The 25,624-nt window shown below is 41.0% G+C and overlaps 1 protein-coding gene across 14 annotated transcripts; it reads right to left on the bottom strand.

The window, feature by feature from the left end:
- Positions 1 to 973: 973 nt before the first annotated feature.
- Positions 974 to 25,347, bottom strand: LOC110526726 (paired box protein Pax-6). 14 transcript variants are annotated; one of them, XM_036981315.1, is made up of 15 exons: positions 25,182 to 25,346; positions 19,046 to 19,204; positions 16,182 to 16,236; positions 15,840 to 15,893; positions 14,893 to 14,916; positions 12,148 to 12,278; positions 11,767 to 11,808; positions 11,446 to 11,676; positions 10,733 to 10,898; positions 6,449 to 6,607; positions 6,217 to 6,299; positions 5,935 to 6,085; positions 5,428 to 5,540; positions 4,914 to 5,049; positions 974 to 3,671 (listed from the first exon to the last, which is right to left on the bottom strand). In XM_036981315.1, exons 4-15 carry the CDS (start codon positions 15,850 to 15,852, stop codon positions 3,586 to 3,588), a joined length of 1,335 nt encoding a protein of 444 aa, XP_036837210.1. In that variant the 5' UTR covers positions 15,853 to 15,893; positions 16,182 to 16,236; positions 19,046 to 19,204; positions 25,182 to 25,346; the 3' UTR covers positions 974 to 3,585. The 14 variants fall into 14 exon arrangements, with proteins under 14 accessions (XP_036837210.1, XP_036837213.1, XP_036837203.1 ...); XM_036981318.1 differs by lacking the exon at positions 14,893 to 14,916; XM_036981308.1 differs by lacking the exon at positions 16,182 to 16,236.
- Between the last annotated feature and the right edge of the window lie 277 nt (positions 25,348 to 25,624).

The raw sequence follows: 25,624 nt of genomic DNA, 5'->3' as shown, positions 1-25,624 counted from the left end.
AGTTCGAATACCCGAGCCGACAAGGTGAAAAATCTGCCAATGTGCCCTTGAGCAAGGCACTTAATCCTAATTTGCTCCAAGGGCACCATGCAACTATGGGTGACCGTGTAAAACGACACATTTTCACTGCACCTACACCTAGAGTGTAAGTGACAATAAAAACAGTTTTATTTTCTTTAACAGTTTCTCACAGCAGGCGAATAATCCTGCAGCAACAGGAAATGTGAATTATTATGTGGATTATAATTAATGGACATTGTTGTCGGGGTTGATACATTTTAAATAAGGGAAAATGAAGTCTGACTTTTTACAGTGGAAATTACAAACTTGAAAAGCCTTTTAAAACTTGAATACACAAGTTTAATTTCCTGCGACAAATAGAGCACCTGCATGTCCTGTTAGTGTTAGAGCAAACACAACCCAACAATAACTCCCAGGTGATACCTGACCTAGCTCTCTCCAGGTCCCCCTCCCCCTCCAGCTATTCCCTCTCAACACACAGTCACACACAACCCCCTGCTGTGGCAGCAAGTGAAGCAAAATAACTCATTCTGCCATAACAATCTCTCCTCTGCCTCACTCTGAGTATTCCTAGTTTTCCTCCCTCTCTCCCTCTCCTCCTCTCTGTATCCCTCCTTTTCCCTACCATTGTTGCAACTCTATCAAAACAAGGGGTGTTGAATTGAGTGACCTTTTCCATTGTTGCGTGTTGTTAAACTGGGTGGTCTGTGTGTAGCCGGTGAGGGCCATGCATCACATAGGATAGGGCTGGGCTGTTTGGAAGACATATCAGGTTGGAACTGGCCCCACTTTGGTTTGTTTGTATGGAAATTCTCTATCAACTCATTTGTAGTTGAGTGGTACAACAAATACGCTTTGTACCATTCAAAACGGGCTGTGGTAATATGTTGTGTAGCTATTCTCACCTGGTGCATCGTTTTTGATGTTGGCTAAATAATTAATAACACGAAAAAAGCTTTCACTATATTTACTGTACAAAATTGTTTTTTTTTATAGTTTTCACAAAATACATTTAGAAAGCTCCATTTTAAATAAAATTAAATTGAAATATTTAAGAGACAGTTTAGACGTTTCATCTCAAAAGCATTTCTCAGACGTAGACCCTGTATACGTGTCCACGTTCTATGTACACATATTTGAAAAACAACGCAGAACTCAAAAAAGCATGACAGACGACGCTAGAAAACACCACACGTCTTCAATTATAAATAAGGACTGCTCGATTAGTCCACAGTCACCCATGGTCTTCAATTATAAATAAGGACTGCTCGATTAGTCCACAGTCACCCATGGTCTTCAATTATAAATAAGGACTGCTCGATTAGTCCACAGTCACCCATGGTCTTCAATTATAAATAAGGACTGCTCGATTAGTCCGCAGTCACCCATGGTCTTCAATTATAAATAAGGACTGCTCGATTAGTCCGCAGTCACCCATGGTCTTCAATTATAAATAAGGAATGCTCGATTAGTCCGCAGTCACCCATGGTCTTCAATTATAAATAAGGACTGCTCGATTAGTCCGCAGTCACCCATGGTCTTCAATTATAAATAAGGACTGCTCGATTAGTCCGCAGTCACCCATGGTCTTCAATTATAAATAAGGACTGCTCGATTAGTCCGCAGTCACCCATGGTCTTCAATTACAAATAAGGACTGCTCGATTAGTCCACAGTCACCCATGGTTTTCAATTATAAATAAGGACTGCTCGATTAGTCCACAGTCACCCATGGTCTTCAATTATAAATAAGGACTGCTCGATTAGTCCGCAGTCACCCATGGTCTTCAATTATAAATAAGGACTGCTCGATTAGTCCGCAGTCACCCATGGTCTTCAATTATAAATAAGGACTGCTCGATTAGTCCGCAGTCACCCATGGTCTTCAATTATAAATAAGGACTGCTCGATTAGTCCGCAGTCACCCATGGTCTTCAATTATAAATAAGGACTGCTCGATTAGTCCGCAGTCACCCATGGTCTTCAATTATAAATAAGGACTGCTCGATTAGTCCGCAGTCACCCATGGTCTTCAATTATAAATAAGGACTGCTCGATTAGTCCACAGTCACCCATGGTCTTCAATTATAAATAAGGACTGCTCGATTAGTCCGCAGTCTAACATACTCTAGGTCACTGTAATAGAACATCAAATGTTTACAAAATGATGCAACACAAGACTAATATCTTCAACAACAAAAAACATTGTGTAATAGATGAAATACAAAGGCTTTGGTCTGTTTTACAATCAACAATGATTAAATCTGATATGTACTTGTAAACAACTGCCAAACACTTATGTTTCAAACTTTGTCAAGCATGTTTAATCATAATTATAGGAATTAAATCTTTCTAGTTGCACAAAATGATTTGACAATAGGACACTATAATACAACTATACCTAAGAGACTAATTGTACCTGACCTAAAGAAATGTATTTTTATGATGCATGAAAATGTGTAGAAAACATTTATAGAATATTCTTGGGGGGATAAAAATGTAAATGTACTTTTATTGTAGAAATCTTTTGATTTCTAGGGAAGACATACTTACAATTTGACATGAACAAATTGGATTATATCGAAGACACAGTCTACCATTTAGCGATTCAACTGTTTTACTCCACAGCTCCTCTGCATCTATAGCTCTTCACTTGGACCGTTAATCAATCCATCCACCACAGCAGAGGTCCATGAACAAGTCTTGAACCTAGAATCAATCCATCCACCACAGCAGAAGTCCATGAACAAGTCTTGAACCTAGAATCAATCCATCCACCACAGCAGAAGTCCATGAACAAGTCTTGAATGTCCCACTGTCCTTGCAAACTGTTAATGGTGGTTGTCTGTACAATTCCTGTGATAATGTGGTCGTCTGTGACCACAGTGAAATATCCAGGCCTATACAGTTTGTGTGATATTGCAGGAGTCAAAGACCCAAGGCTGAGGTGGGTGGATTGACTGGAGGTCCTCCTCTGCTGACGTCCATTTTGAAGGAGTATGACCAATAAATAGGTTTAATAAACACACTGAGTCTATTCCCCACAGCTCTCCTCTCGGGTGATATGCAACAGTTTCGCATGAGTCCACAGACCGTGCAAAGTCTGGTAGAAAGTCTCGATGTAAGCAGATAAAAAAATAGTAATGGCAGAAATCTCTTGGGTTCTCCTTTACCTCAAAAACAAACACAAGACCAACATGGTTTTCTAGCAGTCCATCTATCAGTACTTGATCTGGGTTTTTCATCATAACATACACACGGCCATATACAAACACAAGAGACAGACAAAAAAAAAGAAACAATTACTTGAAAAGTGAGAAAAAAAAATGAAGTCTTTGTTCCATGAAAATGTTAAACACCGGGCACTTTACAGAGGTCCACGTTTTGTCTTCCTCATATGTGCCAAGACTACAGAACAACACACGGTCCCAGTGGAAACAACCACACCCTGTAGTCCTAGGGCACTCCCAGAGTCTCTCTCTCTCCTCCACTTCTCTCCATGTGTGTGTGAGCTCCCAGCGGAGGGCGGTGGGTGAACAGTTACAGGGAGAAGTAGCTCTTCTCTCTATTGTAGTCTTGACCAGTACTGAGACATGTCAGGCTCGCCGCCTGGGACTTGGACAGGGACAGACACTCCAGGAGAGATGAGTCCTGAGGAGAGAGGGAAGAGAGACACATATCAGTCCAAACGGCCCAGTGTCTCTGTACTGTACTGTGTTTGGTAAGGAGAGCTTGAGTTCAACATTTCTTTAGCCTGAGAAATTACCATCATGTTGAGAGACTAACCATTACGCAAAATAGGACATTGAGAGGTAAGTGCCGTAGCACATAGCATGCATCCGAGTTGATGAATGCTTTAGCACAGAGCCCACAGCCATAGAGGATAGGTCATTAGAAAGCTTAAAGGTATAATTCAGTCATTTTTATCTCAATATCAAATACTTTTCTGTGTAACAGTGAAGTCATTTACGGTGGTTGTTTTCAATTACAGTGTTCAAAAAGAAACAAAAATAGCAATTTCTCAAGCAAGAATGTTTCTAGGACTGTCTGGGAAAGAGGTTAGGAACTGTCTTTCTTATTGGTCTATTAACTCATTTACTGCCTGGTGATGTCACCAGGCAGGACAAAACTCCATCCCACAAAAACAGGTTGGAATTTCAGGCGGTCTAATCAAACAGTTTTTACACGAAAAGGACATTGTCATAATTTTCCCAATTTCACAGTATTATACCAACATAGTGTGTAAATATATATATAAAACACAGTAAATCACATGTTTGACTGCACTGGGCCTTTAAGCACAGAGGACTAAGCCTTTGAGTATTCAGCGATAAGAAGTTTAGAACACAGAACAGTAGCTTTATGAATCACATTGTTTAACACTTCAGGACATCAGTAATAAGTTAGCTAGATTGATTTAGGCCTCGCAGAGAGTACAACAGAAAATGAATCAAATGAATTAGCGATTTAGCTTAGAGGAAATGTGTCAATGGTCCATTAACCCTTCATGACAATGACCAGTATATATGGCCCTCCACAGCAACGTAATGGGTTGGAACTAAAACCTCCGTCTAGAGTGGTTTAAATGACATTATGACGTTGAGCTGGAATGGAATGGGGTGCGTTCATGCACTAAGATTAGAATGTCAGGAGATGGTGCGTAACGTAGAGGTACAGTATGTGTCTGTAGTCTGATCAAAGAGAAAAAAGAAAATGGCGGATTATGGGGAAATGTAGAGCATGAATTAAGAAAGAGAATGTGTGTATGGCTATGCAGCCTCCCCTATTTAAAGGTTGGGTGGCAGATGGTTAGTTAGCTAAGAGACTAAACGTGATTTGTTCATTTTCGCTAATGGCCAAACGTGTTTCGGAAACAATGGACTTTCTGCCTACCTGTTGAGGTGGTACCAGAAGTGGTCATTGATTGGCTGTTCATATGTGCCTGCATATGAGGGGGCGTATATGTGTCGTAGCTCCGCCCATTCACAGACGGACTGGTAGGCAGCATGCAGGAATAGGTCTGGCTGGGCTATAGATAGGGAGAGAATAACGTTTATATATTAGCTTAGCCAACTATATACCCTCTTCAGCTCAGCAGTCAGTCAGTCCTTACAGCAATGCCCAGCTAGGGATGCAGGCTATTATATTCCTTTAGGCATTTAGAAATGTTTATGACTACAGTTTGATTTCTCCTCAACCTGTTTTTAGGATTAGAAGAGAACATAATCATTGTACCTACGAAGGTTGACTACAACTAGCTTGGCGATAATGGTATTTGGCTTTTGAAATACAATTTTAACTGTACTATTTGCACATTTGAGACGAGAACACGACCTAGACATTTGTTGACACAGTTAACGAAGACAGAACAGGGTCAGGGTTAGTTAGTACCTGGCTGTGGACTTACTTGCATAGGCAGGTTGTTGGCCATGGTGAAGCTGGGCATGGGAGGCAGGGCGCTGTACGTGTTGGTGAGGGCCGTGTCAGGTCTGCCCAACATAGACCCAGATGTGAAGGACACTGAGGAAGAAGGGGAGAAATGTTTGGTTCAAATCTGTTTTAGTTCAGACATTCAGTGATGGCAGATAGGGAGCATAGTGTGAGTAAAGCCACGCCCTCCTTGACAGGTAGCTCAGGGGATTTTGTTTTTCATTGCTTACATGCATGATTAACCAATGAACCATTGAAAGTAGCCTAAATCAGCAAAAATTATTTCATCAACTGTCATTTGAAGCAGATGATGAGTTATTATTCAACTCAACTTTATATCAAAGAAAAATATCCCTTATACCTATTTTAGTCTTTAATTAAGTTGTCTGGCATTGAAATGAGTGGTGGACCTACTGAAATATTCCTAATATTGACAAGTGTCCTACTGTGGATGGATGGAATGTTATATGAGTGTCGTGCTTACCTGGTGTGGTGGGCTGAGGCATGGGCTGGTAGACGCTGGTGCTGAAGCTGCTGCTGATGGGGATGTGACTGGAGGAGTTGCTGGCCTGACGACGCTGGTTCCGGAGCTTCTCCTCCCGCCTCCACTTCGCTCTTCTGTTTGAGAACCACACCTGCACAGTACGTCAATCATACATTAGTCGGTATGTAGGCTCTTCATGGATTCTTGTGTCTTTTTCAGAACCAAGCAGCAAAATGTTAATGGAATGCAGTGCAATGCATATTTCAAAAGGTGTCCGCTCACCTGTATTCTTGCTTCAGGCAGATCTATTTTCGCTGCCAGTCTTTCCCTCGCGAAAACGTCAGGATAATGAGTCCTTTCAAATTCTGGAATACGATATGAAAACGTATCTTTAGTATGGGCTATGAAACATATTGTTGTAATTGAATTATGTGTAAGCTACTGGGGTGAATGTTGCTATTCGTTCAATTAGACGTTACATTAAAATATGAATTTCTTGTAAATTCAAATGCACCTTTTTCCAGTGCTTCAATCTGCTCTTGGGTGAACGACGTGCGGTTTCTCTGTAGTTTTCTCTTTAGTTGGAGTCGCATCTGCGTCTCGTCAGAATCCTCCCCATTCGAACTGATGGAGTTGGTGTTCTCTCCTGCACCGTCCTGTGGCTGGCAGCCATCTGTAAATAAATCAATGAACAAATATGAATTGGCCTGCCTACTACATCTCCAAAAAGCATGCGTGAATATATTGTTTATTTAATTTTATAGTTCTGAAAGTAAACTGCGAAAAATAACATGTCATCCTCGCAATAGCCCATAGGGAATACATTTATATAGTTCTATTATACTTATGTATGTTCCCGTTAAAAGCAACCTGTTAGAAGAATAACGAAAAGCTGTCATTGTAGGCCTAGTTGGCATAACACCGACTGAGGATGGACATTGAATGATGACGAATGAATGATCTAGCTAACATATTGATCTCTGCTTGTTTTCAGAGACATCAATAGCCATAAAAGACCGACTAGTTATTTGTAAAATATTGTGGGAAAAAGACCATTGCTCAGCAATGCTGCGTGAACTTAGATCCTTTATCACCTCTCAACAATGGCACATGTGCTCAAAGGGTTAAGAGAAATGTGACTAGATGTGGCGAACTCCTTTCAGGCCCAAACTCTCTCCCCCTTTTAGGAACGTTGCGATGCCTCAATGGCCGTCCCCATATGGGCTTTCGTATAGCCATTGAGGTGACCACCAATACTTGAATAGAAGGAGGTGCTTTTCACAATGAAACAATGCCGTTCGGGGTAAGGGAAACCATTAAACTCCGTGCACACAGCGAGGGCTGGCTACAGCGAACTCTTCGTGGGCAGAATATCACCAGAGGAAAATGGAGCAGCTCAATCGGACGAGGTGACAAAAGGATTCTCTCTGTGCTTTGGTGAACTATTGTGCGCACGAGGATCCCGGTCAACAGAGCTTTGAGTTCAGTGTGTTAACCCTTATCCACTAGCATCATTAATCACGTCCCCCGGCCAGCTAAACGCCAGTCAAAATGGATATCTTAAATTGGAAACAAATGAGTGAGGAGAGAGCATGCAACCCCCTGTACAAGCTGAATAGGACCTATCTCTTCACGGCTCCTGGTTGTCCGTGGTAGGCATATTGACTAATGCCTGTCTTGGTTTTGCACATCATTATCCCTTCGAGAAGATAATATGAAATGAAGCAATTAAGGGCTGCTTTTTGAGAATGTCGGTTTTTATGTGTGTGAAGCTGTTTGACCAGTCGTTTCGTGAGGTGCACCTGCATACAGCAAATGTTCTGAGTTTACCAGCTTGGGTAGTCTCGGACATGACACAGTACTTACACTGGAGTCACGACAGGCTACTCTTCTCTAACATATCCATAGGCCTGTTTAAACAAATGTATAGGATCGAATGTTTCCACTAGCCTGGGTACCAGTCTTTGTAGCTATCATTCCACTCTTTCCACTCCAGCCACGCTAAACATCTTTGGCATACGACACGGAGTACAAGGAGTGGAATGTTACCAAAACAGACCGGTACCATTGGCTAGTTTCCCCCTGGGAGATTCCATAAAACATTTGTTGTAATATTATTTGCATAACAACAGTTTAAATACGCACAAAATGACCATGACATTGCATGTTATGTAAGCAAATTCACCATAAGGCACCTGTCATATTTTAGGTTTAGGACAATAACATTGTGGTAGCCTAGACTAAATAGCCCATGAATTAGACATACTACCACAGACATCTAGCATGTGCTAAATTATAGCACATAATGATAATTGCCTGAATTTGTTTTCGGTTAACATTAATGTGTTAATAAGATTATGACTATTAAAATATTTATTTTTAAAATATCTTAATCGTTTTGAAATAAATTCACTTTTTTCTTCATACAGCCTGTTTCCGTCCACTCAGCGCTTTGTCTTTCTTCTCGAAGGATAATCCACAAAAAGGAGTGAATGTGCGGCCTATTTATCCCTCCGCCAGACCCACTGACGCTAGGTTTGGGATTTGTTTTCTTTTAAAAAAGCGCTGGGAAATAAACTCATTCTTTGGTATCCCTGTGTCTCGGGCAGTGGCACGGAGAAACAGCCGAAATAGATAACGGCACCTTTTAGCCAACAGAGACTGGATCAAAAATACTAAAGAAACCGATTAAACTGAAAGAGAAAGTGAGTGGTCTAAATTCTACAGACGGGATTTAGTATCATATCAGAACGAAATGAGAGAAAGAGAAAAAACAATTAATTGCCACAGAGTTTTATTCCGCCTCTCTAGATAGAGTGGTCTCCTTTCAAGCCCTGTCACACTCCTTGTAACCATTATTTTAGCACTGTTGCGTAGCTGTTGTTTGACAGGGACCATATTTCGTTCTCCTCAGAGACCTACCCTTTCCGTATGGTTTAGACCTTATGGGCCTCCTGAAATGAACTCCTGGAAACAATTACCAATTAAATTTGATGTAAATGCCTCTGTCATTTCATTTTCAATCGAAGAAACTGAAAAGCAATATTGCATTAAGGGCCTAAAAATATTGCATTAAAATACTTATAAAAATGTATTATTATTATTAGGCCTATTGTTATTATTATTAATAATATTGTTATTATATATTAATGTTATTAAGTATATATATATATTAATGATATATTGATATTGTTATTATTAATAGCCTAATATTATTAGTATCAATAATGACATTAAATCAAACAGAGTGTAAACATAGTGAATAACTATGTCTAGTTCTGGAAGTAAGCCAATAGTTTATTGTACATTATTTAAAAAAATACAAATAAAATAAACATGAAAAAATCATGTTTAGGTCCACATAAGACTAAATCAAAAGGCCTTTATGTTCAAAGCAAATTAAATTCTGTGCAGAAACATATCTTGATGCTTATCGAATTATAACACTGTTTCTCATATCCAGCCCTGAGCAGGTGCAATGACTTTATTTTATTTTCGGCTCTGTATTTCACAATAGTCTATTAGAGCACAAAAAAATAACTACAACATAAACATTTATCTTTGTAACGTTCATGTTTTCATGGCTAACCGCTCCGCCTGTCATCCCGTGTCCAGTGGTCTCCTGTGGAACATTTCTCCATCAGTCTCCCTCAACTAGACACTCCTGCATGTCACCATAACGAGAGACGAAGCTCTCTCTAATGAGCAATTACACATAGCAGGCCCGTTCCCATACCCAATCCTTGCGTGTGAAGGAAAACATTCCTTTGTACTGATATCCCGCACACGGATCCTCAGGCTTTTTTTCCCTGCCAGGAGAGGAGGGAAATGCGGGTTGTTGGACGGACACCTCCGCTGAAAGGCCAGGCCTCTGTCACGCATATCCCCACCGGAGACAGTGTGGGCATTGAGACTGCTGATTAATTGGCCGTTCACTAATCGACTACTCAATGATTCATTGGGAATTTTGTCCACCAAAGGCATCAAAACATGTTGACAATACCTGCTTGATATGCTGACCAATCATAAACGACATCCAATCATACTAAATGATTGATTGTTATAAGCAAATGCCCAAAACCCACTGACAACTATGGCTTGGGCCCCCGAGTGGCGCAGGGGTCTAAGGTACTGCATCTCAGTGTGAGAGGCGTCACTACAGACAGCCTGGTTCGAATCCAGGATCACAACCGGACGTGATTGGGAGTCCCATAGGGCAGCACACAATTGGCACAGCGCCGTACGGGTTTGGCCGGTGTAGGCCATCACTGTAAATAAGAATTTGTTCTTCACTGAGTTGTCTAGTTAAATAAATGTTAAATACAAATAATAATAATTTAAGATGTTTATTACGTAACATATTTGTAATTGTGACTTAGCTTAAGGTTTACCTACAAAGTTACACTACTCACTAATCAGTTACGTCATACTCGTCTAGCCAGAACCCATGCGTAAAGTGACCGTTTAGTCATGTATGAAAGAAGCGAAGATATACTGTGGGCCAGGGTATAGGCCTAACATTTACAATATAGCATTACATCCATTGTTCTTATGACAATAAAAACGCGTGTGATATTAATGTTTACATGGACCCTTAGGTCATTTCAACAATTTGGTTTATAAAAACCCTAATACTCCTTCTTCCAAAAGTCAAACGGAATGCATTGACAAATAATGGATTAATCTATTGGCCTACATTCGGATAATGGTGAGATAATGATATGATTTCACGAATAGCGCAAATGTAATTATATCTATAGGTTTCTTCATTGTCAAATTATTAGTGACTGAGGTTCACCTTGGTTGGGCTGCCCTGGCACTGAAGTTCCGGGGTACCAGCCGGGCCGTGTCCCCCAAGTTCCTGTCTGACCGTTGAGCATTCTCAGCTTGTCATACATGCCATCTGCGCCCATCTGTTGCTTCTCGCTAGCCAGGTTGCGGAGGACTCTGTTTATCGATGACACCTGAAAGACAAACAAAACGGAACGGTTTGATTAGCGCCTGCCATGATTGAAAAATGCGCGCCACCGCCGGTATAATGTGTAGGCATGCGAGCACTGTGAGCGTGCAAACCTTATTAATGTCTATGGTGCACACATTTACACATGCACGCACGCGCACACATACGTCACATCCTGACAAGTGAGCTGGAAGTAAAGATGTAAACAGAGCATTTCCAAATAATATTTGAGAAAATACATTTTAATAACTAGCCAAACATTGAAAATATGCCTGTTATAAACATCAACAATTGTCAATTGTATTTTACATGTAGGCCCTATGTGGTGCAAAATTAGCTAATTACGAATCAAATATAAATAATGAAATGTATGAATGTCTCTACAAGTTTAACTCATGCTAACCATTTGTTGGAAATACGTAATGCATGTCTTTCACATGTAACGCAGTCATGATCTCATGACTAAATGGTTGGCTGATAATCATGCATGCATGCTTTCCGTCTCTGAGAAATCATTTCAGGTGGTAAAAAAAATCATGCTCATAACTTACACTCACTGCACTTACACTGGGTATATTGTCGTTGGTGCAGACCCCCTCCGACAACAGTCTGTCGCGGATCTCCCAGGCGAAAATAGACGGGCACTCCCTCTTGTACTGCGCTATCTTCCCCACCACCTCTGGAGTGGCTACCCTCGGCTTGCTGCCTCCGATCGCTCTCGGTCTTATGGAGCCAGTCTCATAGTATCTGCCAAGGATCTTACTCACGCACCCGTTGGACACCTGGATAGAAAACAATAGACACAATTCACATACATTATTTAAGACTAGTTGCGAAATTTTGAAGATTACGTCAAACAATGATAAGCTTACGTTTTCATTTTCCAGCACTTGGACTTTTGAGTCATCATGGGTCTATAAACAAAAAAATATGCCTTAAATGGTATAGGATAACAGTGTGCACTTTCTAAAATGCAACTATTCTTAGGGGGGAAAGTGGTGGCCTACTTACGATATGTTACCCTTAATGTTATCTGAATAGGATATAGATTATAATGAGAAGCAATTAGGCGTTTGTCTGGCCTTCTTACAGCCAACAATTATCGAAAAACGTTTTTAAATGAATAAAAAGGCTACAGTAAGGAAAACTAAATCCCATTGTTATGTTTTATTTTGTGGTAGCTTCAAAAAATAAAATAAAAAACACTGAAAGCTAGGGTTTCCTGCACCAGACAGAAAGAATGCCCTGGTCACCTGCAGAATCCTGGAGATGTCGCACGGCCGCGCGCCACTATGAGCAAGTTCGACGATTTTCTGCCTGGTGGTGTCCGGTAGCGGTCTACCGTTAACAAACACACCGCCCAGCTGGTTCACACCGCTGTGACCTGGACAGAGACAAAGGGGAGCCCAATTATAGGCTACGGTTGCAATGTAACAACAAGGTTATGATCACAACAATATGTTATACAACAAAATAGCAGTGAGTCAGGTAATGCTTTTCCTTTCAGATGGTTAGCTTTCAGAGCAAAGGTGAAACAATAACGTTGAGGGGAGGCATTAATCTTGAACAAAACGCTACACTTAGAATGAAACAGGAAATGCAGATAGTCTAATAGTACAATTATCACCAAAATGAATATCTAATAGTTATTTATTGTTCTATTGTTATCAGCACTCTAGACAATAGTCACTGTAATGCAAAATCCTTGAATCAACACATGCACGGCAAGTGTCAACAGCATCCAATGATCTGGACCAAAACATCCCCATCCAACTGAGATTAAAACAGCTATTGAAAGGTGAAATCAGCTATTTAAAGGTGAAATCGGCTATCCAAAGGTGAATTCAGTCATACGCGAGTTGTCCAGCATTATTTCGCCAAGTGAGCAAGCCAACCCCAAATTCAGCGTCTTCAAATCCCCAAACTTCGATTAAATCCCCCAATCCTCCTCACCGCTATTCCAATGTGTTGTTACGCACAAGCATACCAATGTACCCTCAACACAAACACACCAATGTACCTTCAACACAAGCACACCAAAACACCAACAACCATTTAGGTAGCCTCAAATATAACAAACCTCAATAAATGTTATCGAAATATAAGTATTTTAAAACACTTAATTAAGAGGCGGTTTGTAGTCGATAAGGAGGTTGATTAAAGCATGGAAAGAGCCAGCAAACCTGAAGCCAAGTGGGACAGATGCCTCCCCGGAGTGCCTTACTGTGCTCCAGATCTCCGCTGCCTTCTCTTGCGCTGCCGCCTGCTGCATTGACTCCGGGAGCAGAGGCTCCTTAGCAATAAATAAGCTCCAGATATAGAAGAGGAGGGAATGTGATGAGGCTGGCTGACATTTGTCTTTAAAATAAAGCTAGCTGCACGTCAAGTTTGAGCTTAATTTCTGGAAATAGGCGGAAGTCGCCTCGGATCATGCATGGGAAGGCTAATTGAAAAGATCAGTTGGAGCACTTGTGGCAGGCATGTCACTTTATGACACTGCTCTGCTTTTGAAAAACGCATCGTCACGACAAATAGTAGCACGATAAAACGACCCTTTCTGTCTGGATTTGGATATCACTCAGACAAAATTGGACGCTACTCGTTTACCCTTCGAGGGAAGCTTCGTTTTAAGGTGACCAGGGGCGACGCGCGGGCACAACAACGAGGGCGCGCTTGGATTCTCAACATATTAAATCTGACATCTCGGTTTTTTTCTCTTGTTTGTATTTGGCAACAAATCCTCCCAGCCACTACAATCCTGTTGTGTGCAATCAGTGGGCGATCTGCTTGGGAATACGTTGTATGTGCGCTATAAATGGGAACAATACGCATTACGCACGTTTTGTGCCAATTAAAAGCCATGTTTTGAGTGAAAATAAATCTGTTTAACATAATTAAACACTGCTCTTAGGCTACTATGTGCAATGATCCTTATCCAACGTGGACCTGATTAATAGCAAATCCATTATCATCCCTCTGGCTCTTTGGTAATTCCAGGATTAAGTGGAATTAATAGACGTCTTACTCTCAAATTGGCCTACCCGCGCCAAACAGCGGTTCGCTGTGGGTTCACATGGTTGCACCGTCACCTCAACACATTTATAACCATCATATACATCCACAGGATCGATAAAGCCGTCAGATAAGGATATCACATGCCATTTCAGCTCTCCAAAGGTTAAGTCTTAATCATGTGCCCAATTCCCCACGGCGAGCAGCGTCGATCTCGCCCGCTGGCGCTGATTATGCGCCTTGTATTCTGTTACTAGTCGACTAATAGGAAAACATATGGTGTCAATTTGGACGCTCCCCTCCATATACACCCAGGAGTTGTTAGCACAAAAGCCACCGAGGCCGCGGCGACCTTTAAACAACACATAGAGCCGGGCCCAATGATATCTCCTCGGCCATTCGCACCAGAAATCACAAGCCAAGCCAGGGGAGCATCCCATTAACATCAATTTGGGGCAAAGCAGGAGCAGAGGGGGCTGTACATAGCTTTAACGACACCTCGTTTAAAACATAATCTCAATAAAGGAGAACTGGCAAGCAAACATCATCTGTGATTAAGCCATTTGTCAGCGCATAGAGCACTGGGTAATGCCAAGATGGCCTCTATGACGCATAATGGGCTTCCCATGTTGTTCAAAATTATATTCAATAGACGATGTATTTAGACGTTTAAAAAACTATGATACAAAATAAATAGTCTTCAATGAAATATTCCTGTATCAATTGTCCTACTTAATCTGACCTACATTCAAGCCTTTTGTTCTGTATGTTGTCATTTCCCTTATAGGGAACAATATCACATTCCCTACTTGCATTGCAAATATAACCTAGGCCTACAACAAGGTAACAAACAATATGCTCTACACGTGATCTAGCTATAGGTATATTGAATTCAGACAGGTTAAAATGTGACTATATAGGCAGGTGTTACAGCACAGGCACGTCATCAAGGTGAGGAGAATAGCAGAGGAAATCATTCCACACACCTTCATCACAGATGTCATAGACCTCTAGTCCAGCAGCAAGACAAGAGAGAAAATAACGTTACTTTTCATCCTTTATGGTTTAGTTCATTTCGCCAGTCAGCAACTCATATGGACCATTATGATAAACAATCCAGACAAGTAATAACACACTACAGACTAGAAAGCAATATAGGCCAACACACAGTCAATTTTCCTTTATGGCGCCCATGCAAGACAATATCATGTTTTATCATGTTGTTGTTTTTTGCCGTGAGTTTAGGCCAATATGTACAGTTCTACTCTGCTGTTATTGTAATGAAGGAATCTCCATTCTAACTCCGGCTCTGTTCATGAGGAGACTAGTCTACATTAGACAATCAATATTCGTCCTTTTTTCACGCAATGTCCTTCTTTCCCTTCCCATTCTCCGCCCCAGCTAATAGTGTACGCAGCCTGGCAGTCAGCTCTAAAGCTAATGCAGACGGCTGTGCAATTATTTAATACCAACTCAAGCAGAAAGAAAAATCTCCCCCTTCAACCCAACCCCCTCTACTCTCTCGCTCTCTCCCCTCTCCCCCTCTCTCCCTCTCTCTCTCTCGCACATAGCAGAAAACTAAAACAATCTGTGGAGATGAATGGAGGATATATAATTAGACTCTTAACTGTCAATGTTCAGTAACTCTGCGGTCTGGAAGGGGCCATATAACATGCATTACATATAAACACAAGGACACGGCTAAATTAACAACATCAAGAGCGACACACAATTTTAAATATTGAAACTAAAAACAAATCATAAACTGTGGAAAAAAATAATAAAATAAAGCTAATATGCTAAGGAGTATGTTATGGGTAAGTTATGTTAAGGGGACCATAAAGACAGAAGGGTAGTTGTGGCTGCATGCGTTCATATCTCCACTTGCGGTTAGTATCAAAGTGTAAAAACAAAAATATGCAAATCCACTTACTGTTCTGCATCATCGAGGCTACGCCAGACTCCCACGTGGCTTGGCTGTGGTATTCTATGCGTCATAAGGAAATAACAATGATAACAATGTTAGTATCAGCATAATTGCAATGTAATGGCTATTCAAAGTTAAGAATTACAATTCACAAATGTTCTCTCTTTTAAAATATATATATATTTCGTATTTTTTCCCTTTTAGTTACTTCGAATTCCAAGGCAATTAGGGCGGATACTTTGGTGCAAACCATTCTTAATGTTGCTCTGTAATTATAAATTCCACATAGCCATAATCCATGTGAATTGGCACATCCCCATTGCATATATATTTTAGCATTAAACTTGCCTGGAAAAAGAGTTGACTCTCGGCTTAAAACAATTTAGCCAATCTTAATGTCTCCCTAGGACAAAGCAAAACAGTATATTAGTACAGCCCTAGTACTAATAGTACAGCCCTAGTACTAATAGTACAGCCCTAGTACTAATAGTACAGCCCTAGGCCTAATAAAAATGATTATTGAATTAGAATTTTAATTAATAAATAGGCTACTGTCGATTTGGCGTGTTATTCATATGAGAGCATTTGTATTTCTGTATTTCTGTATTTATTTATTTTGGGCAGCCTGAAGTTCGAAGAAACTGGCACTTTAATAGGCCTAATTGAAGACGGTAAAATAAATCAATTACGTCGAGTTGCGATGGTTGCTATTCGTTGGCAAAACCATCGCTCTTCGTTGGCACGTGCATGGTTTGTTGATCACCTGTTTCTGATTCCTTGACATGTTTTTTTTGTTCTACTTGATGGCTTATAAACAGGCCTAAACATAAAGCAACGGCCACAGAGGGTGTTTCTAGTTATATAAAAATATAGACCCTATCGCCCAATGTGTACAGTGACACACGCTGTCTACCTCGCCTCAATGCTCTGCAAAAGTACCAACCAGGAGGGGGTAGAGGCCGGCATACAAAGCCTGCCGGAGTCCCAACAATACACCCCTTTCTACCACCATACCCAAACCCGGGGCCGCACAACTCGGCCTCCACAACTAGCAACACATCTTCCCACTAAACGTACCAACAACTCCAGAATACAAAGAACCGAAGGCATCCGCCCCCTCCGGGACCATACACACAACACCTTCTCACTGGCACAGCGGATGACCGCGACCTCGGGTCCCCGTAGCCCAATGTGGGATTTGTTTGTTACGTTTTGGGAAACGGAAAAGTAATTTCTTGTTCTAAATATCTGGAGGTAATGGTGTAGCTGGTGACGGTTGTAAAAGATACAACAGCTCAGTGGGGAGCTCAATCAGAAAAGACAAACGCAATAAAGAACCTATTCAAATGGACGGTTAAAAAGGGGGCCGGTGAAGGAATTGTCTGAAGTTTAATTTAGTCTCTTTACGCAAAAACAACCCTGTTGTGGGCATGTGTGTACTGCACCCGAACCTAGGATTTGGAAACATGAATTGGCTTGAGAAGAGAGACTTACAAGTACCTACTTTCTGGAGAAAGTAGCCTATTGCAAAAACAACGTGTTTCCAATGCCATTTTGCAATTTATCAGAACACTGTTAACAGTAACAATTGTTGTGTTGCAAACGGAGAAATAATTTTGTTAAGGAAATTTATCCAATATTTTTTCACGTTAGTCCTGTTCTTAGAAGTAGGCTGTCTGAAAACACCAAAAGTGGTTAAACACAACTCTTGAAAACAATGCATTTTATTTTTCACTCAACTCATTCATTTAGATTCCTCCACATTCATTACAATATTTTAATTGCGTAAAAGTACAAACCCACCAATGCAAAATAAATCTCTCAACAATACACACAACAACCCCGGAAGTGGCGAATGGTAAAATAATCCTCAATTCCTCTCTGCCTTGAAAACAATATTTCTGCTAAATATTTAGAGAACTGCGATTCAGCAGCGTCCCAGCAGTGTCCCGCATGTCTGTATAGACACCATCGGCCTAGTTAATCATTTACTTAGTGTCGAAAACTCTGTGGTTGTTGCTGAGGTTAACAAGGGTCTAATCTGAATTTATTTTCCTTTAGTAGTACCTAATCCGTAACAACAATCAACAACAATCGTCTTAATTAAACATGCTTATTCAGGCTGCTGGATCCCGAGTTCACAACATTCACATGCAGAAATACATTACGATCTCAAACAATAGCTCGGTAGGAAGTTGTGAGCACTATGCATTTACATGCACTAAGCATCTTAGTGTTATCTTTAATGTAATACTAGGTTATTAGCCCGTTTTTGTAAGGGGAAGTAGGTCTATGTTAATTTAACGACACAAATTAAACCATAACATTTTTGATCAGGCTATTAATGAAATATAGGCCTAACTTTCAGCTACTTTCGTTTGACAGCTGTATTTATTTAGAATCAGTGAACGTGACGCTATCTTAAAAATGTTTGAGTTGTGCATATATACTTTCTATGTTGATAAAAACATAAATATGACGATATTATAATAGGCTATGTATTTAGCCTTTTAGTATGAATTCTTTGTTTTATTGTATTCTAATTCTAAAACGTTTTGAAGTATTTTAGTAACTCGCAGGCGCGCTTAAATACCTGTAGTGATAATTGTAACTATTTCTGCACAATACTTCACTTGCTTAAAAGAAAAGTTCAATGTGAGGTATATTTTCTTTGGTACGCAAACAAGAGGAAAAATAAATAGGCCCACTGTGTACTTGGAGCATTTCAGAGAAGGCGCTTGGGTGACTCGGCTGTCTATGAATCAAACTGACACCATTCCTCAACGGGTCATTGCTCCCCATTCTCCACGATGATCACTGTCTCGGCCTAACGTGACTTTCTACTCTTTGCTGTCATAAATAAGCATTAAGCTATCCGTAAACACCAACACAACCGATCATTAAAGAGCACATAAAATAAACAGGAAAGCCAGCCCGAATGCCGCTTCAAATCGCACTCTACAACTCCAGAGTAGGAGTGCAATATAAGCAGCCTAGTAGGGGTTACACTTGCTACACAAACTCCAACCTAGTAGCGATACTAGTCTGCAGCCTGGGAGATGCATATTGCGCAATAATAATAATATATTCGTTTTCAATGATTGATTGTTCTGCATTTAATCTAACCTATTTTAAGTTATATATGTTTGCAGGGTTGCAGACTGGGTTGAAATGCACAGACAATTTTTTACTGGGAAGATATCCACTCTCACCTTTTTGAGGCATCCTGCGCCGCTGTCAAAAGTCCTTGTCAAATAGTTTTCCGTGCCACAGAAAGAGAACAAATGCAGGGCAGTCTTATTGGGGTGGTTTTTCAGTAAGAGGAAACAATAGTTTTCCAGTGATCTTCAGCGGAGACGGAAGGGATATCCCTGCGAAAGAGACAGAGATTGACAGTGAACTCAGATGTCAGGACCGCGGAGTGAGCGAGAATGTGCGCTCGTGTGAGTGAGCGAGATAGCGAATGAGAGAGTGGGGCAGAGAAGGAGAGAGGGAGAAGGGGAGGGAGGGAAAGAATGGGAGAAGAAGAGGGGGTTGGAGGCTAAGAGAGAACACACCTATGCTGATTGGTGATGGTACAAGTGTATTACTGTATGTGTTTCTGGTCTGCTGTGCTCTGTGCGTTGCCTCGACCTCTGTCATCATCGTACCCTACCGAAACACTTCCCCCTCCACCAAAGCGGGAAATGGGGCCGAGCGAGAGAGAAGTCTCCCCAACCCACTAATCAGCAGACACATGCAAATACCCCTCTTTCTCTCTCTTTCTCTCGCTCTCTCTCTTTCCCTCGCTATCTGAATATTGCCTGCCCTACTATGCAAAGAAACTGGATTGCCTCGGAGATCCCCATTGGATAGAAAGCAAAGGCCTGGTGGGTCTCAGCAGAGGCCGAGTTGGTTCCGTGGTGGTGGGAATCTCAGGCATGTTTTACAGCTAAACCCGAGGGCACGACGCTGGGAAAACGGAGGATGTGGACGCATTTTGAAGCAGTCAGCTCCATGAATGGATCATTCTTTCCACGGAGCTGATTTCAAATCGTTCTTGCGTTGTCGATCGCAGGCTATGCTATTTCTGTGGGAAATTGCCTACAGATAAATGTTTTCTTCTGTTTTAGGCGTATTGCTCTCGTGCAGCCTCTATTATTTTACGTATTAATTGTTCCAATGCAATTTTGGAACAAACTTCATATTTACTTTGAGTCTGCATGAAAACAAATAGTTTCTGAGTTTCTGTCAACAGCTCTGCATGGCTGTTTGCAATGGTTGTGAAGTGTCTCCCTGGAGTGCATAGTGAGTTGGCCCTTGGTGAGCAGGGCCACTACTAATGACAAACGAGCTGAGGAGGGCTCCCCATTGACAGCTGTGGCTTTTAAAGGGGAAACTGTTTACTTTGTGTATTAAGTACACTTGTAAATTACCACTAATGTCGCCTACTCGCTGAAAACAAACGCAAACTTTCCCCACGTGCCTTTGTTGACTGTTTGGTATCACCTTCACTGACTGCTCAGCCTGTCATGGACATTGTAAACACACAGACACACACACGGTTCCCCGCCATGCGTAAAGGGCCCCTGCTTTTAGGCAAGCTCTGCTGATTGTTATGGACGCATTTGCAAGGTAAGGCGACGTCACTCCTGACGGCGTAAATAAAGTGAAGCAAATGATTGGTCAGCAATGACCACACGCTCCCTAACTGCGCCGGTTTAATTATCGGCCATTACGACACACCTCAGCGCATCCGAAAGCAACCCCCTCCGAGCCCGTATTGAAGCTTACACTCGTAGCTTGCGAAGCACCAGTCTCAGTGCTGGGAGTCCCCGTCGCTTATTCCAAAGGACCAGGGCCGGTGGAGGAGGGGATGCGAGCTGTTTGGATGTGTGGAGCCAACCCAAAGCAAAATTGGGGTACAAAAAAGGGGGAGATGGAGAGACGGAGGAGGAGAGGGGGATGGGATGGGGCTCTTATTTGGAGAGTGCAGAGCATGAAATGAAGTAATGGAGGGAGGCCTACACTTGACTTCCTTTGACGTGAAAAAGTCAGAGCTCATCAATAAACTACCTCGGAGGTGAAAGAGGGCTCCCTGACAACCATCACATTCCTAACTACGGGTTCAATGAGGAGACAAACGAGGCTGCCTGAAGAGGGGGAGGGGGGGGGGGGGCTGAATGGGGCCCTCAGTGGGCGCGCGAGATAATGAGCCGCGAGGACCAGCACAAACTGTCACCCAGAGTCCTGCGGTGAGGAACAAGAACAACACTTCGGCCAGAACTTTCTTCCCAAACAAGCTGTAAACTAACCCACCATTTTGTCCCATTTCTCCTCCACTGTGTTTAGTCACTGAAGCTGGTGGCCTATTCGACTACATTATTTTTTTTGTTTCTAGTGTTTTACTTTGTTTTGGGGTCGTGTGTTTGTGTTTGTGTGTTTGTACATGGAGATTAGTCCTGATGGTCTAATGAGTATCTTGTTCAGGGAAACTTTATTCTGATAATAGAGGAATTGGCAGTTTATGATAAACCTAAAAGTGATTGTGCAGCCAGAAAGGTGAACAGAACAGTTTTATACTACAGCCACGTGCATGACATGCCAGCACACATGTTCACATAAATCGTCGTTGCAAGAACTTACGGTGTGGGAACTGTGCACAATGCAAAACAAATCAACTATATTGGTCAGATTCTCCACATTCACCACATTCGCCAAACTTTGCACCTGATACTTTCAGAATATAATGGAAATGTTGTACTTACAGCAGGCGCACACATTGTGCCAGTGCAAACACTTATAACCTAAATGCATGACAACATTGTTAAGCCTATTTAATTACAATATTTATTTTGATTTAATGAATGCACCTTTGCAAAATCCTGCACACACAATCGTGATTCGTGTTGTTGAAAGTGTAGCCTAATGTTTGTTTTTCAACGAATCATAACGAATAATGTTTTAACCGACTATGAATTATGTTGGTATATGAATTTAAATATGCTTAGGCTAATCTAACATTAAAAAGTGAATAACATCAAATTTATGCTAATTTACAGGCAAAATATAGGCCTCTACGAAGGACACTGCTAGTAGTGACATTTATATGTAACCACACCACATTGTAATTCTAATTTAATAGCCATCCCCTTGTAAGCAGTCTGCAGCTGACGAAAATTCACTACTAACCCGCTTTAGTGAAAGACAGAATCCCTGATGAGTGTGTCGAGTTGTTTTCTCTGCAGACAATAGCCTATACGTCCAATAGATTATTGATTTATTTGGGAAAGTAAATCCGCTCCGAGTGCTATATGCGTTGTTTCCATTCTTCTACTCACGAAACGTTAAGTTTTTCTTGACTCACTTAAAGTTCCGGATCAAATATAGCAATAAATAATAATTCCTTTTGAACGATCATGCTCGTTGAAGTGCAAATATATATATTTATCAAGGGAAAGCTTCTTCGGGGTAAGTGTGAAAATGTAGTAAAACGAGTAACTGTATACAGACTAGCAATTAGCCCAATTCGGATTAGCAGCAATGCCAAAGAACCTGAAAAGAAATCCTAATCTTGTCGCTATTTTCCCCTGAGGCAAAGTGGTCTTTGAGGCCCCTCTAAAAACTTTGGAGAAAAAAAATCATAGGAGGGAGGAGGGGTGAACACGGCTGACGTCATGCGAGAGAGAGCGAGCGAGAGAAGGAGGTCTATTAGAAAACATCAACAAAGCCGAGAGGGGCGCGCTGGCCTCCATTGATTTATCCAGATTCCAGATTTGAGGGACATGGGGACCGTTGAGCCATTGGGACCGACAGAGAGAGCTTTATCATCTAAATAATTATCTAATTGTAGAGCAGGCAGGCGGACGAGTCTTCCACGAGAGGGAGGGAGCTGTCATCATTCAGCGACTTCACATTCTCTGTGATTTTGCAGGACACTGACCCTTCCTTCTGTAGGCCTATTACAGTACAAAGTCTGGGCCAAGCAGACAAAATTGCACGAGCGTAGAATAAATGGAAAATTAATGCATTTGCCAATTGTTTCATATTTTTTCGAAAGTTAATAACTATCCTTGGTGGTTAAAATACATTTGATTAGAAAAATATAATAATAGGGATATTAATTAATATATTAATTATTTTATAGTTACTGCCTAATGACATTCAAATATAGCCTACATTGGCATTAACATTTGCACTGAATTAATATTATTGGAGATAACATTATTTAGACTAAGCTATATATTGTTATAACATACTTAGCCTATCTATAATAATGTGGTGTTGTTATAATAATTATTTTTAATATTTTTGTTTTAAGATTATTTAACATCGTTGTATGTTTTATTTCATAGAAAATACGACAAAACGAAATGTCTTCGAAGACACTCCACCAAATAAGATTTTAAAACGTATAATTCATTATAAAATATATTTTGCAAGTTAACAAATGTATTTGGCCTACACACCATTCTGTTTTAAACCAACAACAATTTTATTAACTCCAGGCTAATTCGGGTTTCTGCATGGCTCAAAGATATTCAGAAATGTACTTTTTGTGACATATTGTGCCGTGGAGCTCGTGCCGTCGGGAATGCAGCTGTCTTTTACTGTCAGGGCATAACTCTACCTCTTCGCACGTCACACTAACCAGCTGAATTCTGCAAACAAATACGTACAATACATTTTAGGATCAACCTAAAGTTTGTTGTTGAATAATGGTTTGTTCTCATCCCAAAACAATTATCTTACAAGCTGAGGGAACTGAATTGGACATTATAGGCTCTGGGCTGCAAGGGAAATGATGTCAACACGACATACAGTATGCCTATATATGTGTGCGTAAAAAGCATTTTATAAGCATTTCGCTGGACCCGCGATAACATCTGCGTATTGGACCAATATACTTTGATTCAAAATTGATTTTGCTCTATTAATATAATATGCTAACTTCTTTTAGCGACTTGGGAAGTATTGTGTTAGTGAAAATACCAGCCGTAGGCCTAAGATGCTTTGTACTCAACATTACAATTGCTTTCTCTGCGTAAAGTTAGCTATAGACTTGAACTCATCACTTCAATTTTGATAACAAACTTTCACTGAGTGAGGCATTTAAGTGAAAAGTCCTACAAGGTGATTTCGTAATCTCAGTTGTCTAATTTAGCTCATTGGTTGACGTCTGGCAGGGAATGTGGCGCGAGGACGCTAGAAGGCTGGAGTGTGGATGGACTGTGAAGCCCTCTCCTGGCAGAAGACGGTCTACTCGGAGGTGATGGTGTCACAGCGCTCCTCCGCGGCCTGGCAGCTGGAGAAACGCGGTCACCAATAACAACTAACACGAGCAGGTTGACCTTGGTACGCAGGGCTCGGTACTCCACTTATTAACGACCAGCTCGAACGAAATGGAAATTGCATGTTATAAAATGCACAAGAGCAAGCCTATAACTTCGGTTGAAGACGAGAACATGTCTGATATTTTGAAAACCCTATTTCAGTTAACGATCTAAAGCTTAGGCTATCTCATTTTCAAACAACGGTGAACAATTTTAAAGCTACATTATCGTTTTATTTGCCTTAATTATTCTTCAAAAGTTTCTATTTAAATTGGGTAACTTTCAAATAACTTACTTGAGCTAAAAGTAAGCATATAACGTAGACTATAACGTAGACTATAACGTAGACTCGTGATAATTATATAACGTAGTCTAATAATCAGGCTAAAATGTGTGTAGGTTTGTTAGGCTATTTGGTCATTTAAGAAATATGCACAATTATCATTTGGATGGTTTATATCACTCCTACTAAACTGTTGGAATTACAAAGCGTCAATCGCAGTGTAAGTAATATAAAATGTCAATATCGATGTCCAGCTCCGTGCGCGTTAAAGCTTATAACAAGACTTGTGTAAGCGCGTCTTACTTTCTACCTCAGTGAAGATCGCTAATTACACGCTACCCGAGTCATCAACTCCTGCGCTACGATACTAGCAAAAGCACAGTCGCATGACCCATCAAAAGACCATGCACAACTGTGTTTACACTACCTCCAGTAACACTGAGATTATCCACGTTAAACTCAGCCTTCTGTATAGCCACACGGATCCATCAAACACCTTCATAAACATCAGATGCATTCTAAAGTTTGTAAGCTTTGGCAACAACAAAAAAGCAGACCACTGATGTTACCATCTCGGGTGCGCACAGTATAGATAGAATACACAGCATAGCCAACGAAATCCTTTTATATATTTTGACAATCCAAAGCGAAGAAAGAACTCCGATGTGCAAAGCACTCAAAACATGCAGTAGGGTGATAAGGAATCCGATTGAAATGTGAGATGTAGAAATCACCTGATGCGGTGAAACTCACCTGATGTAGGTTGTAGAGGGCGCAGACCTCTGACCGATATCCTGCTGATACCAGCACTCGCTCCTTCACCCTCCAAATTGTCACTGGAACAAATCAAGATAAAGTTATGGGTCCAGATCACGTTCGGATCCGCCGCGGAGTTGAAATGTCAATGAGAGTGAAAAAAGACTGCCTCGCTTACCACCAACTTTCCCTTAGCATCAGCCTCAACTTGGCAGTGATTGGCTAGAGCGACGGTCCGACGTCACCTTCGGAGGCATGGAATGGGGGAAGTTCTATACCGAGCACATGCACCCGCCACAATTCGATCAACCCACCATCTTTATTGTCTTTAACTTTGACTGAAAGAAAGGCTAGATTTTTAAACATTTTAAATCTATTTGCAACTTGATTAGATGTTATATTGGTTGGAATTTTAACATAAAGTTTCAGAAAATTATTTG

The sequence above is a fragment of the Oncorhynchus mykiss genome, chromosome 6 (assembly GCF_013265735.2).
Source record: "Oncorhynchus mykiss isolate Arlee chromosome 6, USDA_OmykA_1.1, whole genome shotgun sequence".
NCBI classification, from domain to species: domain Eukaryota; kingdom Metazoa; phylum Chordata; class Actinopteri; order Salmoniformes; family Salmonidae; genus Oncorhynchus; species Oncorhynchus mykiss.
This window is presented reverse-complemented; position numbering and strand designations above follow the sequence as displayed.

Coding starts and splice junctions, on each gene's coding strand:
- LOC110526726 (XM_036981308.1), bottom strand. Junction 10,899..11,445: donor CCAGTGTAAGTGCAGTGAGT/GTAAGTTATGAG, acceptor TTTGTCTTTCAG/GTGTCATCGATAAACAGAGT. Junction 6,300..6,448: donor GATTGAAGCACTGGAAAAAG/GTGCATTTGAAT, acceptor ATCGTATTCCAG/AATTTGAAAGGACTCATTAT.